The 13,889-nt window shown below is 49.5% G+C and overlaps 1 protein-coding gene across 3 annotated transcripts in view; it reads left to right on the forward strand.

The window, feature by feature from the left end:
* Positions 1 to 478: 478 nt before the first annotated feature.
* Vgll4 (vestigial like family member 4) overlaps positions 479 to 13,889 on the forward strand; it is a 110,241-nt gene continuing 96,830 nt past the window's right edge. The window contains exons 1-2 of one of the 3 annotated variants that reach the window (XM_038318655.2): positions 479 to 737; positions 12,698 to 12,773. In XM_038318655.2, the coding sequence (XP_038174583.1) occupies positions 12,710 to 12,773 (64 nt within the window). In that variant the 5' untranslated portion in view covers positions 479 to 737; positions 12,698 to 12,709. Of the gene's footprint in view, positions 738 to 1,423; positions 1,557 to 12,697; positions 12,853 to 13,889 lie in introns of those variants that run through there. The other 2 variants (XM_038318656.2, XM_038318658.2) reach the window with 2 other exon arrangements.

Here is a 13,889-nt window from a genome sequence, read left to right on the forward strand (position 1 = left end):
CATTTTCTCAATTAAGGTATCTTTCTCTAAAACTTGTGTCAAGTGGACAAAAAAACAAAAACAAAAACAAAAAAACTAACCAAGGCTGTGGTGTGGTATTTATGTGTTGGAGTGTGAGGGGCACCTTTCTAGAGACAAAGGTTCGAGGACAGCCAGAAGGCATGCAGGTGTAGGTGTGGTAAAAACCAGCCAGAAGTCCAGCCTCTGCCTGTTTTATGAAGTTAGCGGCCGGTTATGCTAAGCAAATGTTTTCCTTAATTGTGGCAGTATGAGGAAAACAATGGAGGGCCCAGGGCTGCCGGGCCGAGGGCGTGTCCACTTCCCCCACCCCAAACATCTCCAGAGAATGACTGCTAAAAATTAAAGCCAGGTTTGGCCTTACCGGGTCACGTGCCCTCGCTAGAACCTGCACCAATAGGACGCGTTTCCCTCCTCCTCCGCCCCTGCCCGTCCCACTGCAGAGCTGGCTGGTGGCAGCACGAGTTTGCCCAGCGCAGCGAAGTGCAGCGCGCGCCCCGAGCGCCCTGTCCGCGGCTCGGATTTTCCTGCGTTTCCTCTTCCTAGATAGGGGGCGGGGAAGCCGCGCGTGAGTGTGGACGCGTGTGCGCGCGCGTGGAGTGCTGGAATGGGAGGGAACCCAGCCGGCTCGGAGTGTTTTGATCCGAGGCTGCCCTTTTGATTCTGTGGCACCCCGAGTTCCCACCTCTCAAGCCTGCGCGACCGCTCTGTGCCTTCAGGTACGTGTAGCTGTGGGACTGTCGCGTCCCGGTGGCTTTGGGCGTGGGGTTTGGTGACCAGAGGGTGAGGCTGCGAGTGGCGCCCCACGGAGCTACCGCCGCGTGGGTGTGAACGTACAGCTTAGACTTCTGGGCGCCTACCGCCCCGCCGGCCCTCGGACTGCAGCCTCCGGGTCCGTGTGGGGTCCCCGAAGATGGCCCCGGTTCACCGCGTGGCCAACTGAGCGGGCAGGTTACGGGGAGATGGGCACGGAGCGTGGCGGGACGGTGGGGCGGAAGCCTGCTGGGAGCGCTTGGGGATGCGCGTGGCTGGCACCTGGACACGCACCGGAGTGCCCGCGGGTGTTCGCGCGTGTGCCGGAAAGGTGCGTTCGTTGGGCTCGGGGGTGTGGCGCGTGAGGGATGCTGAGGAACGCCACGTCCATGTGCCCTGCCCCGCAGAAGCAGCTCGGGGGAGCATCGCAACCCCTGCGACGTTCGGAGCCGGAGCTCTAGATTTCGAGCGCGCGGCGCCGGAGGGTACGCGCCGCTCGTCGCCGTGCAGCGCGGCCCCGCGGGCTCACCTGGGTGCGGCCCCACCTGCCCGGCCCGAGGGGCGTGTCCGGGGCGTGCGTAGGGCGTGGCTATGTAGGCCAGGAGGAGACCCGGCGCGGGCGGGCTGCGCCTCATTCCAGGGATTCCTCGCGCTCCCGAGCGTGCGCGCGTGTTGGAGAACCCGGCAGAGAGGAGCGCGTTCCCGAGTTCGCGCGCCCCTGAGCGTGCCCCGCCTCCGTCCTCTGCACCCCCGTTGGGGCCCGGCCAGCCCGAGGCGGGCAAGCGGTGAGTGCGGGGTACCCTGGCCCAGGTCTGGCGACCTTAGGAGACCGGGAGCCGCTGCGGATCGAGAGCGGCTGCTTGTGCTCGCGGGACTGTCCAGCTCCGGCTGACCCGGGTCCCGGGCGCGCGCACAGGCCCCGAAGCTAGGCACCGGCTGGGTCCCGGCCGCGACGCTTCTGGGCTGTGGGACGCGGCTGTTTCTTCGCACTTCCTGCCCCTTGCTCAAAACCGGGCTGAGCGCCCTTCCAGCACTGCGTGAGGCCTCCCCGGAAAGCTCCGGTCTTTGCCTTTTTTTGGGTTTTGTTTTGCTTTGCTCAAGAGTCTCGAATTCATCACACGGAGACATTGAGCCTTAGGCGAGGATGACAAGACTTGCTGGGGCGGCTTCGTCGTTAGCGCTTTCCTGGCTTTGCGTTCGGTTTCCACGAGATGATTAAAAAGTCGGTTTCACTTTGATCGTTGGTCCCGTTTGTCTGTTCCTTGTGTTTCCTCCTTTAGTTAATAAGAACCAGCAGCCTGGTGTGGGGGAGGTGGGCGGTCTTGGAGTTTGGAGTGTTTATCAGAACCCGCTTTAATTTTTTTTTTTTTTTCTTGAGACAGGATTTCTCTGTAGTTCTGGCTGGTCTGGAACTCCCCTTGTGGACCAGGCTGGCCTCAAACCCAAAGAGATACACCTGCCTCTGCCTCTCAAGTGTTGGAACTAAAGGCATGAGCCACCAGGTTCCTCAGAGCCCTCAATTTGGAAGATACTACCACCCTGGATGTGGAGTTTTGACTTTTTTCACCCCCAAACCCAAGAAAGTAGGCGCCTATTTTTTTTTTTTTTCTGGGAACAAGGTCAAGAAACAATATAGGTCCATTGCAGTTTAGGATTTGAAGGTCAGTTTTGCATACCATTCTGGCGTGCCAAACTTTACCTCCTCTTCAGTCTCTGTGGTCATTGTTCCCTGCAGCAGCTAATTAGGAGTCAAGGCCAACAGAGTGGGATGTAGGAGACCTCAGGGCTGGGTGGTGCAGAGAGCTGGTGGTTGTCTTCTAGCAAGATCTTGTTTCTCTAAATGATGGATTTATGGGTACTTTACTCCGAAGATTCTTACACCCAGGATAGTTTGTAAAGCCCCTCTCCTCGGGCAGGAGGCCACCGGTGTTCTTGATACAGTTACATCATTTTATTTTTATTTATTCATTTGTTTGTTTGATTGGTTAGTTTTTTTGAGACAGGGTTTCTCTTTGTAGCTCTGGCTGACCAGGAACTTGCTCTGTAGACCATGCTGGCCTCAAATTCAGAGAGCCTCCTGCCTCTGCCTCCCGAGTGCTGGGACAAAAGGTGTGTAAGGTGTGTGCTGCCCTGTCGGGCATGCTTTGTGTTTTAACTCTAGCAAAAGTTTCCTTTTGAGAACATTTGCCTTGCTACCTGTGAGTGTTTAACACTTCTGGGCCGTCTGCCTTTGCTTTAGATGTGGAAGGTAGAATGTGAACTAGTTTTTGTATTGACTAAAACCCAGTACAATTAAGAAGAAAATTTTGCTGTAAAGAACCATGTCTGCATTCCAAACTGAATGTTGTAGTGAAAACAGCTTCAGCTCATTGTTTCTGGAGACCTGAGTTCGAGTGCCGCCCACTGGTTCTGTCCCAGATAAACCTAAATATCCCAGATGATATCTAACATTCTGTTTTCTTTTTAAATTAACATTTAAAAATTTTATTTTATATGTTTGGGTGTTTCCCCTGCACATGTCTGTGTCCTACATGCCTGCAGTACTGAGGAGGCCTGAAGACCTGGCTTCATAGCTGGGGTTACAGATGTTTGTGAGCCACCATGTGGGTGCTAGGGACGGAATCAGGTCCTTGGCAAGAGCAGTCATGGTAACCGAGGAGTCTTCTCTCCAGGGCATTTTATTTTCTTCTGTGAGAGACTGACACTATTCCAGTAAACTGCAGAGTTTCCAGAATCCAGGTGAACAGTGTCCTTGGAACAGATATGGAGTCAGGTTTGGGAACGTCTCTGAAGAGATGTAAACGTTTCATAAACATGGCTCATGATGCTGGTTCTCCAGCTGACTTTGCAGTGACTTGAAGATTTCAGCACTTTTTGCAGACATAGCTCTGAGAGTGAAACTTTCACCTTTAACTATTCTGTAATGGAAAGTTCCAGTCCTTCTGGAGTCAGCCTTGTTACCCACCTCGGCGACTGCCCGGACAGCCCCACAGCAACGTCTTTGTGTCTCCTAAGGTTGTGTTGTCTGCAGTTAACCCGAACAACCTTTAAAAAAGATAAAACAGGAGGAGAGTAACGAAAAAAAAAAAAAAAAAAAAAAAAAGCTGTTTCCTGGGGGCTGGGGATGGTCAGGTGGGTAAAGTCTTCAGTAAAAAGGCATGAGGATCTGAGTTCTGATCCCCAGTACCCATTTAAAAGGGGCTTGAGAGATGGCTTGGGGACAGTTCTCCACACCCATTTGGCAACTCACACCCATACATAACTCCAGTTCTAAATGATCAGATGTCCTCTTGGCTTCTGAGGGTCTCGCCAAAAGACTGGGTTCTATATTCAGGGAGAGACTCTGTCTCCGAGACAGTGAGATGCAAATGTGAAAAGTTTTCTTGGGCCTTTGGATGCAATTTTATAAAATATTGTCAGTTAAAAGTTCTGATAACAAAAGGCAAACACCTGGGAAATGTAAAGGAATTGAGGACCCTGGTGATTTTTTTTTTTTTTTTTTTTTTTTTTATTGCCTGAGATAAGGTGTTGGAGATAGGAGAAACCGGAGGAGGAGCAAAGTGTGTGTAAGAGCTTTCCGAGGCTTGGTGTAATAGCACACACCTGTAGTTCCAGCATATGTTAGAGAATTGTCCCCTGGGCTGCGTGTCCAATTCTAGGCAACCTGGATAAAGGAGACCCTGTCTTTAAAAAATAAACAAAAAGCCACCTCCAATGGGACGTGTTAACCAAGGGTCGTTCATGGTTGTAAGGGGGAACGTTCCTCGAGTTAATACAGACTACGGTTGGAGTCTGATAGAAGACTGGGTGAGTTCAGAGGAATGGTGCCAGCTGGTTGGCAGGGGTTTGTCCACCTAAAGAACAAATAGCAATGACAAGAGACTTGGGCAGGGTTGCCAGGTCTAGAAGGCACATACTGACTGCCAAGACGGGAAAGCAAGGAAGTGCTGACACTGGAGTAGGAAGCGGAAATCTGTGTGGGCTATAGTTTAATGGTTCTTTGGCAAAGAAGGAAAACCTTTCAGAACTCCTTTGTGTGCCTCACGCCTCCTGTCTGCTAACAAGATATAGTCTATTGCCATTATTCCCACTTACACCACAGTTTGTGACCTTTCGAAGCAGAGCTTGCAGCGTCTAAGGTGGAGGTTGGGCAGGTTTGAGTTTCTCCACGCACACTTTCTAAAGGAGGTTCAACAGGGCAATGCTCAGGCTTGTTCCGGTGCTCACGCCGTGTGTGAGCATGCCGTGCTTTGGTGTGTGTTGGGGAGCAGCTGGTGTAAGTACCCTGTTTTCTTTTCTGTGTTTTCATGCTTTTTGTGGGTGACTTGTTTCAAACAGCCTCCGAGCGTGATCGTGAAAATGCTTCAGGTCTTTCAGCGAGGAAGACTGTGTGATGTGCTCTGTGTAGAAAATGTGAATTGGAAGGAAGATGAGGTTTCGGGGTGCCTGGGAGAGCAGCGAGCTGTGAATTCCACGTTAATGAATCCTCAGATACTCAGTAAGATGTGTTAACAAAAACACCTGAAGCAAAGCTTTTATTGGTCAGTCGGCAAAATGTGTTGAGAGGCTGAAAGGAACCACACTGAATTTTATGGAGCTTGTATGTGTGGTGTGCTTACCTGTATGTGTATTGCATGTGTGCAGGGCCCACCGAGGCTAGAAGGTGCTAGAATCCGTGGAACTAGAGTTATGAAGCATGTGAGCCGTCATGTGGGTGCTGTGAACTGACCCAGAAGCGAGAGCATGGAGTCCTCTTCACCGCTGAGGCATCTCTCCGGTCCCCCGTTCTTGATGGTTTTACAGAACGTAATTATAGTAAGTTAAGAGAACTAACTGCAGTAACTAATGGCCGTGACCAGTGTGTCTAATGATACAATAGATCCTAATTTAGAAGACTTACTGAGGACCCTGGCATAGTGGCACATGTATGAAATTCCAGCACTCGGGATGCAGAGGCAGGTGAATCTCTGTGAGTTCAAGGCCACCCTGGTCTACAGAGCTACTTCCAGGACAGTCAGGGCTGTTACATAGAGAAACCCTGTCTTGAAAACAAAAAAACCAAAACAGAAAAGACTTACCTAGGTTTTGACAGGCTGGGAGTTAAGGGCAGAAGAGGGCGTGGGATCCCCTGGAGCTGGAGTTACAGGTGATCCTGAGTCACAGAGTTCACTTTTATGTAGGATGACAACAGCAGTAAGGAATGCTGAGAATTGGTAACAGCCTTAAGCTGTTAGACACAGTAGGTCAGTGTGTGCCTATCACAGGCTCACTCTCCACGGGTTCTCTGAAAGGAATGAATGAACTTCAACCAGCAGAAAGAATGTAGGCCGGCGCAGACAGCCATGCACAAGGGTCACATAATGTGCTGGGAGTCTCAGGTGGCTCATGGTCTACTTCCTAAGTCTACGCATTTGCACCATGGAGGCTGAGAACGAACTGTGTTGTCAGGGCTGAGCATGTAGGTCAGTGTGGAGTGCTCAAGGCCCCTGAACTCTATTCCCAACTGTAAAAAAGCAACGATTTTTCTGGTGCTAATGGCGTTGTAGTGAGCATGGTAGGTAGCACTGTCTACCAGCTGGGTTGTCAAAGTCAATGAAAAGTCACCCTTCCCTTTTTGTGGGGCTGAGGAAGGCTGCAGAGCCTTGGACCACTGTAGCATGAGGAAATATTAGCACAGTTAAGCAGTACATTCCCTTAGGATTCTCCTTTGTTCCGTTCAAGCCCACTGAGGTCTTCCCTAGCTGGCAGTGGGAGGGAGATACAAACCATGGTGCCTGCCACCTCTCTCTGAAATCCATTGTGTCCAATTCAGAGAGTTGGAGGATAAATCATTCTAGAGGAGACTTGTTCCCTGCACAGGTGTCACAGGAGGGGCCTCAAGCCCTTGCAGGTAGGGGATACACCTGGAGCAGCTGGGCCACATTCTAGGACCATTGGGGCCATAGAAAACAGTATTTGCTTTTACTGTGCAGCTTACTGTGGAGGCTAACAGCTACCTGGAAGATCCCTAATTAGGATTTTTAGTATGCACATATGTTTTCAACTCATAGAGCATGTAGGGATATTACCTGTATTTTAGGCATCTGCCCCGATGGATTTTCAGGCATGATGGTGTACAGGCATAAGAAGGTGGGTGTAGCCCTTGACATCCTTGGTGCTTCAGAGGCTAGCCATGTGGGTCAATTGCTCATTCTTGAGCATGCCCAGGGAGGTATCAGAGACTCTACTGTGGATGTTCTTTAGTGGCCCACCTGAGGAGAGAATGAATTTTTGGTTGTGAGCTTATTATTGGGCCATCTTTCCACCCCAAGAGCGATTTTTAATAGACTGTAATTCCATTTTGGGGGAGGTGGAGACAGGAAGATATTTGGTCAGCCAGTTTAGTTAAATCAACAAGGTCCAGGTTCAGTGGCAAACCTTGTTTCAAAAGATAGGGTACAGAGTGATACCTGGTAGGGATACCTGGTGCCGACCTCTGCCCTCTGCATTGCATGTGCATGCTCACGTGTACACACATGGTCACCACACAACACACATATATTTTAAAAAAAATTAGTAAATGCAGGAAGGGGGGTGGATGAGGAGAGATTGGCTCATCGGTGCCAAGTTACAGAGGGGAAGACATTCTGGTGTCCCGAAGGCTGAGATTAAAGGTGAGTGCCACCATGCCTGGCATCATTGTCTTTAAGGGTTGTATTAGTTCCTGTCCTGTTGTTGTCATAACATGTTATGGCCAGGAGCATCCTGAGGAAGAAAGGCCTTATGTTGGCTTACAGGGTCAGACTCCTGCAGGGCAGGCATGGTGTGTCAGCTGGAGGCTGACTGATCACATTTTATCCGGAATCAGGAAGCAATGAGAACAGTGAGGTAAGGCTACAGACTGTCAAGGCCACCCCACAGTGATCTTCCCCCCAAACAGTACTACAACCACGGACTAGGTGTTCAAATACAGGAGCCTATTGGAATGTGTGTGTGCGCGCGCGCATATTTTTTTAAATTTTACTTTTATGTTCAATTGGTGTTTTGTCTGTATGTATGTTGCAGGAGCTCCTTCTGCTTCTTCAGCCAATAGCCGCTGAGATAACAACCTTTCAGGAGGGTGTATGTCTGTGGGAGGGTGTCAGAAACATTGGAAGTGGAGTTATAGACAAGTGTGAGCTTCCATATAGGCACTGGGAATTGAACCCGTGTCCTCTGGAAGAGCAACCAGTACTCTTAATCACTAAGCCATCTCTCCAGTCTCTGTGTATGCACATTTCTTGTTCAAACCAGCACACGTACAGGGGACCTGGGGCAAAGGTAAGTGGCTGGCCATCCCATTGGCTCCGGGCGTCCACAGCAGCAAAGCCTAGCACACACTGGCCTTTCTGTGGATAAGCTGGTTTCTGATCCTAGTGGCCTGCCTGTATTAACAGATGGTGCAACATGAGGAGGAGAGGGGAAAAAAGGAACACAAATGGAACATATCTTTTCAAGAAAACAGAGAGGGGTGGTCTGAGATGCTGTGGATAGGGAGGTTGTGTATTACAAGAGGCTGGGTTCTCATGGAGTTGTGGTTGTCTGTGGGCTCTAGATTTTGGTGACAGTTTGGACCATGTCTTAGGGTTTCTATTGCTGTGACGGATCACCATGACATTCTTTAATCCCAGCCCTCAGGGGGCAGAGGCAGGTGGATCTCTGTGAGTTCAAGGTCAGCCTGGTCTACAAAGTGAGCTCCAGGATAGCCAAGGCTGTTACACAGAGAAACCCTGTCTTGAAACAAACAAACAAACTAACTAACTAACTAACTAACTAACTAACAAAAAAGAAGCACCATGACCAAAAAGCAATTTGGAGAAGAAAGGGATTATTTGGCTTATACTTGTATATTGCTGTTCATTACCAAAGGAAGTTAGGACAGGGACTCAAACAGGGTTGGAACCTGGACGCAGGGGCTGATGTAGAGGTCATGGAGGGAGTGCTGATATCTGGGTTGTTCAGCCTGCTTTCTTATAGAACCCAGGACCACCAGCCCAGGGATGGCACTACTCACTATGGGCCGTGGGCCCTCCCCCGTTGATCACTAATTGAGAAAATGATGTACAGCTGGATCTAATGGAGACATTTCCTCAACTGAGGCTCCTTCCCCTCTGATGAATCTAGCCTGTGTCTAGCTGACGTGAAATCAGCCAGTACAGGCTAAATCTTCATTTCAGCTTCCTCGTTGACCAGTGTGGTCTGCTGTGGGCATAAGCTGCTCCCAGACGGGGAGCTCACCTTTTGTTTTCTGTGCTGTTACATTCTGTTATTGGATAGAAAGAAAGAAGAGATCCACTGAAGCCCTCTAATCTAAGCTCTGGATGGCCAAGAAGGTCACCATCCTGACAATATTCACACTCTGGCTTGTGCTGTTGCCTCTTATTGGAGGAGGGTGAGTTCCCCTCAGGGGAATGGTTTGGACTGCTGATGGAACAGGGCCTGCAGGAATTTGGGGGTACTTAACCACGTGCAGCTGGAAGTTGGAGAAACCATCAAGTACCCAGGGACAGTCTAACATGTGGCCAAGTGATAGAGTGGCAGGAACTTCAGGCAGCCTGACTGACTTCTGCTGTCTCCCTCTGCTCCAGTGACCATGCTGGTCAAGGAAGGCTGTTCCAGGCTGGCGAACTCTACGTGGAAGGTAGATGTAGTCACTAGTGCTCCTTGGGTAGAGCCCGGCAGCTCTGTGCCTTCCATCATGCAACTGTCCTGGAAAACGTGCGTGACACATGCCTTAAATTCTGTTCCTTCCCTTGGGAAAAAAATAAATCACATATCTGTCATAATTTTGTTCTCAAGGCAGGTGCTGCTGTCCCCTTGTGGGTTTAAAGGGCACAGATACTTATTTTGGTGTAGAGGGCAAAATGGCTTTCAGGTTTGTAGTTAGACATCATGGTAACATTGGGTGCTCCCAAGTTTTAATAAATAGCTTCAGAGTTGGAGACCTCTTCCCTCATAGGAAGCTGACTGGGGACGAGATAACTTTAGGAAAGGAATGGGACTGGCAGAGAAAATATATGAGCATTCTCTCTCTCTCTCTCTGTCTCTCGCTGCCCATACATGTGTGTTCTGGTTCTGTTTATCATGAGGTATGCTTGCATTTGAAGAAGGCCATGAAGAAGGGCTACAGGACTGTATCACAGTGGTGTGCCGCGTTCCTCTCGCTTCACTGCTAGTCCAGATGTCAGCATGCCGAACAATTCTGTTTGGTTGTTGCTGCGCTATGGTGTAGGAGCAGAAGACGACAGCCTAATGGGGCTGCACCTCGACTGCCTTGCATTTAGGTCTTGAGACTCCTCTGCACTCTGAACTTGAATCGGTTTTGAGAAGCATGGAGATGAGCCAGGCAGCCATTCCCCTCATGGAGACATTGGACTGTCCTCCTCCTCTGCCCCAATTCCTCCCCTCTGTTAGGTCTCACTTCAACTGCCCTCTTCAGGGAGACCACCCTAGACCATCCTGTGAAAATTAGTGGCTGATACTTGGCCTGTTTTAGTCATTTTTCTCTTTTTTTCTCAGTTTTGTTTTTACTGAGTCCTGGGGACTGTGCCTTGCTCTCCTGCTGACCTGCATACCTGGTCCTTATCATCAGTAGGAACATACGCTGTTATTTACAGTTTGCTTAATATGCTTGCACGTGTATTGACATTTTATTTTCTTTTGGTTCTTGTTTTGGAATAGGGTCTCATGTAACACAGATTGGCTTTGAACTCTCTTAAATTATCTCCATGTATGTACTGTTGTTGTGGACATGCGCACATGAGCGCAGTGCCCAGGCAGAGCTGTTAGATTCTCCAGAAGCCGAAGTTGCAGATGGTTGTGAACCGCTGGGAACAGAGCTCAGGTTCTCTGCAAGTGGAGTATAAACTCTTAACCTTCGAGGCATCTCTGCAGTCCCTGAACTCAATCTCTTTCTTGCCTGGCACTTGGATGACAGTATGGACTCCCTTGTAGAGCAAATGCTTCGAAAGTCTGTTCCCTGTTCTTATCTCAGGTCAGGTTCCCACTGATGTCCTTTTATTAAGTGTCTCTGCTGCTTTCTCCATCAGCCTTTCAGAATCCACCTTAGTCTCTGCGGGGCTTGGCTCATGAAATGGTTTGGAATTTCACACAGCTGTTTGTAATCCACCGTCACCCTAGGTGATCTTTCGGGGATTCTTCAGGTTAGCAGGGTGACCGGAGGCGGAGTAAGAACTAGTGTGCATCCCCTGTCCCTTGCCGAGGGCCCCCCTGCACAGTAACAGCACAAGCAGGAAATGCTCACCAGTTTGCTTCAAGAGTCTCCAAGTGAATTTACCGTAGACAAACTCTTTCTTGTTTTGTTTTGTTTTCCTGGGTCTGCAAGATGGCTCAGCAAGTAGAGGCACTTGCCACCAACCCCATGACCTGAGTTCCATTCCTAGGACCATTCGCAGGAAGGGGAGAACCAAGCTGCCCTCTCACTTCCACAAATATGCATGGACGAGCACCTGATGGGGGCGGGGGGATAAATCAATGTGAGTGGCCGTGTAGGCACTGGGAATCAAATGGGTCCTCTGCAAGACTGAATCATCTCAGTACAGTGCTTTGGAAGCCCATCCCTGCAGCTTGAGTTCTTGGAGAGTTGTGTGCCACACAGAACACAAGGTTTTGGAGGCAGATGCATGTCTTGATCCTGTTCCTTTCCTTTAACACCAAGTACAGACTCTGTGTACCGAGTGACGTCACACTGCAGGATCAAGGACTGATGGCTCCTTGGAGGCCTGAAGTATTTATATTAGGAAGGAAAGCCCAGCTGGCACACACTGAGGGACCTTCGTAGTATTAGTAAATGTTGACTAATACTGAATAAATAATGCTGGCTGTCTTTAAAAAGTGGCGTGCGAGCTTTCTCTCCTAGTTCCTGATTAATAGTGTGTGTTCCCATGATAATTGAATGTGCTTATTTATTTGATGAGGTTGTTTTATTCAGAAAGGGAAACTGGTCAGAACCAGCCTCGGTTTTTTTAGGGATTTTTTTCTCCCTTTAAATCTCTGCAGCCTCTGTTTTTACAGCTACGTCGTAATCTATGGGAACAGTTGACTGGAAGTCCAGTGTCAATAAAAGCCTGGCCATCTGGGCTGGGGTAAGGTCTGTGTAGCATGCAAGACTGGGGTTCACTGCACGGGACTGCAGAACAAACAGACTCGTAAAACACCAGGGTACAGAAATCAGCACTAGTAGTCACAAGGTGCATAACACCGGGAAGATTCCTGTTGAACTCAAAATGCTCTTTGACTCTCCAGAAGGCCCAGTGTTTCAGGCACACACTGCGGATTTGAAGCTACAGTTTCCCGGCTGCCTTGTAGCCCTTGCTGTTGTTGCTCATTGACTCTCAGCTGGAAAGGCAAAGGTAGAGAATGGTCCAGTGGTAGTGGTTTCTGCAAGGACTCATAAATGGAGTCATCACCACGCCACCAAACCCTCAGACTGGTGGCAATGCCATGTTCACAGACAGCTTTTGTTCCCCAGACTAAATTTTATGGAGTGTGCCTGCACAGGCTCGCTATGAACGAGCGTAGACATTTATAAACACAAGTGACTTGGGTGTGAACATTCAGTGTCTCTCCTTAGAGCCCCAACAGGGTTCCTGGGCCTGGCAACTTAGCCCCAGTTTCTGTTCCTTACCAGGGTCCTGCTGTCTCAGCAGGCAGGAAGCGCTTCACTCTGGAAGAGCTGTTTGTGGCCAATGGAGGAGTTGGCTTTGCGGACTACTAAAATTATTTTCGATTTTCTTTTTGGTGCTGGACTTGAACCCAGGGCCTTGTGTGTGTCAAGCATGTTCTTCAGGCTGTAACTGCAGTATGCTGTTCCCTACCAGAATTCCAGACGAGTCTTGCAAGTTCTATTTGCGTGTTTTGTTTTCTCAACTCTTCTTTTCCCCTTCAGGCTCCCCCAGGAATGGAGACGCCGTTGGATGTGTTGTCCAGGGCAGCCTCTCTGGTGCATGCTGACGATGAGAAACGTGAGTCACCTGTGTTTAGTGCCTCCTGTGCCAAGTTAAAGCTACCTGCTTCTCCACCTGGTTTCGTGACTGTGTCTTGGTAATTTTGGTTGCCTTTCCAAAGAGATAACAGTGTGTTTTCCTCATTCTTGTTTCCAAATACCAAGGGATAGCTAATTTACATCTCTTTCGGTTTAGAAGATAGAACCCAGGACCTTGTGCATGCCAGGCAGGTGCCCCACCTCCAAGCCCCACCCCAGAGCATACATTTTAGCTGCTTCTTTGGTTGCTAGGGCTTGAACTATAGTTTGTTCTCTTGCACCTTGGTTTTTTGAGATCATCAATGAAGATAATTCTTTGGTTTGAGACAGTGTCATATTGGGTGACCCTGGCTATCCCAGGTGGGATTCATCGTGTAGACCAGTCTAGCCCTGAAGTCAGTGCTGAGAGCAGAGGTGTGCATAGCCCTTGCCTGGCGCTCACTGAGCTTCATGCCCTCATGGCGTACAATGCTTGCTGTTAACTGTTAGGCCAACTTTCCTAATCCTGGTTATATAACCGAGGATGGGAAGTGATACTGTGGAGTTGTGATGAGCTCTCGTGTGTTTGGTGGGAGCCTTTGTTTTCACCTCCTGGTGGGGAGCACCCAAGTCCTCTTTCCTCTTCCATGTCAGGGCCTCTTCTAGTCTTTGATGTTATCAAGGGGTCCTCTGTGCACACCCCTTCCCTGTCTCCTCCATTCACACAGGGTCATCATTAGAGGAGTGACTGAACCAGGATAGTCATCAACCCTGCCTTCCCTCGCCCCCCACACTTCCCTTTCCCCGCCTCTTACACAATTCCCAGGTATTGAGCTTTTGATCGCTGATGTGTAATTACCCCTCCCTTGGGAAATGGAAGCTTCAGGATGCAGAGTGTCATTTCCAAGGCCATGGGGAGAGGCAGCTCTGGTGACAGAATTTTATCGGAACATCAGAAAACTGCCTGGTGTCCTAAGATGGCAGTGCATGGGCTGACTTGAATAGCTGTCTGGGATGTCTTGCACTCTGATGTGACTGATGGAAAACTTCCCTCTAGGTAGCATTTGGCTTTCTGTATGTCCATACCCCAAGACAATGAAAATAGGTTGTGACCCTT

The sequence above is a fragment of the Arvicola amphibius genome, chromosome 2, assembly GCF_903992535.2.
Source record: "Arvicola amphibius chromosome 2, mArvAmp1.2, whole genome shotgun sequence".
Taxonomy (NCBI): Eukaryota; Metazoa; Chordata; class Mammalia; order Rodentia; family Cricetidae; genus Arvicola; species Arvicola amphibius.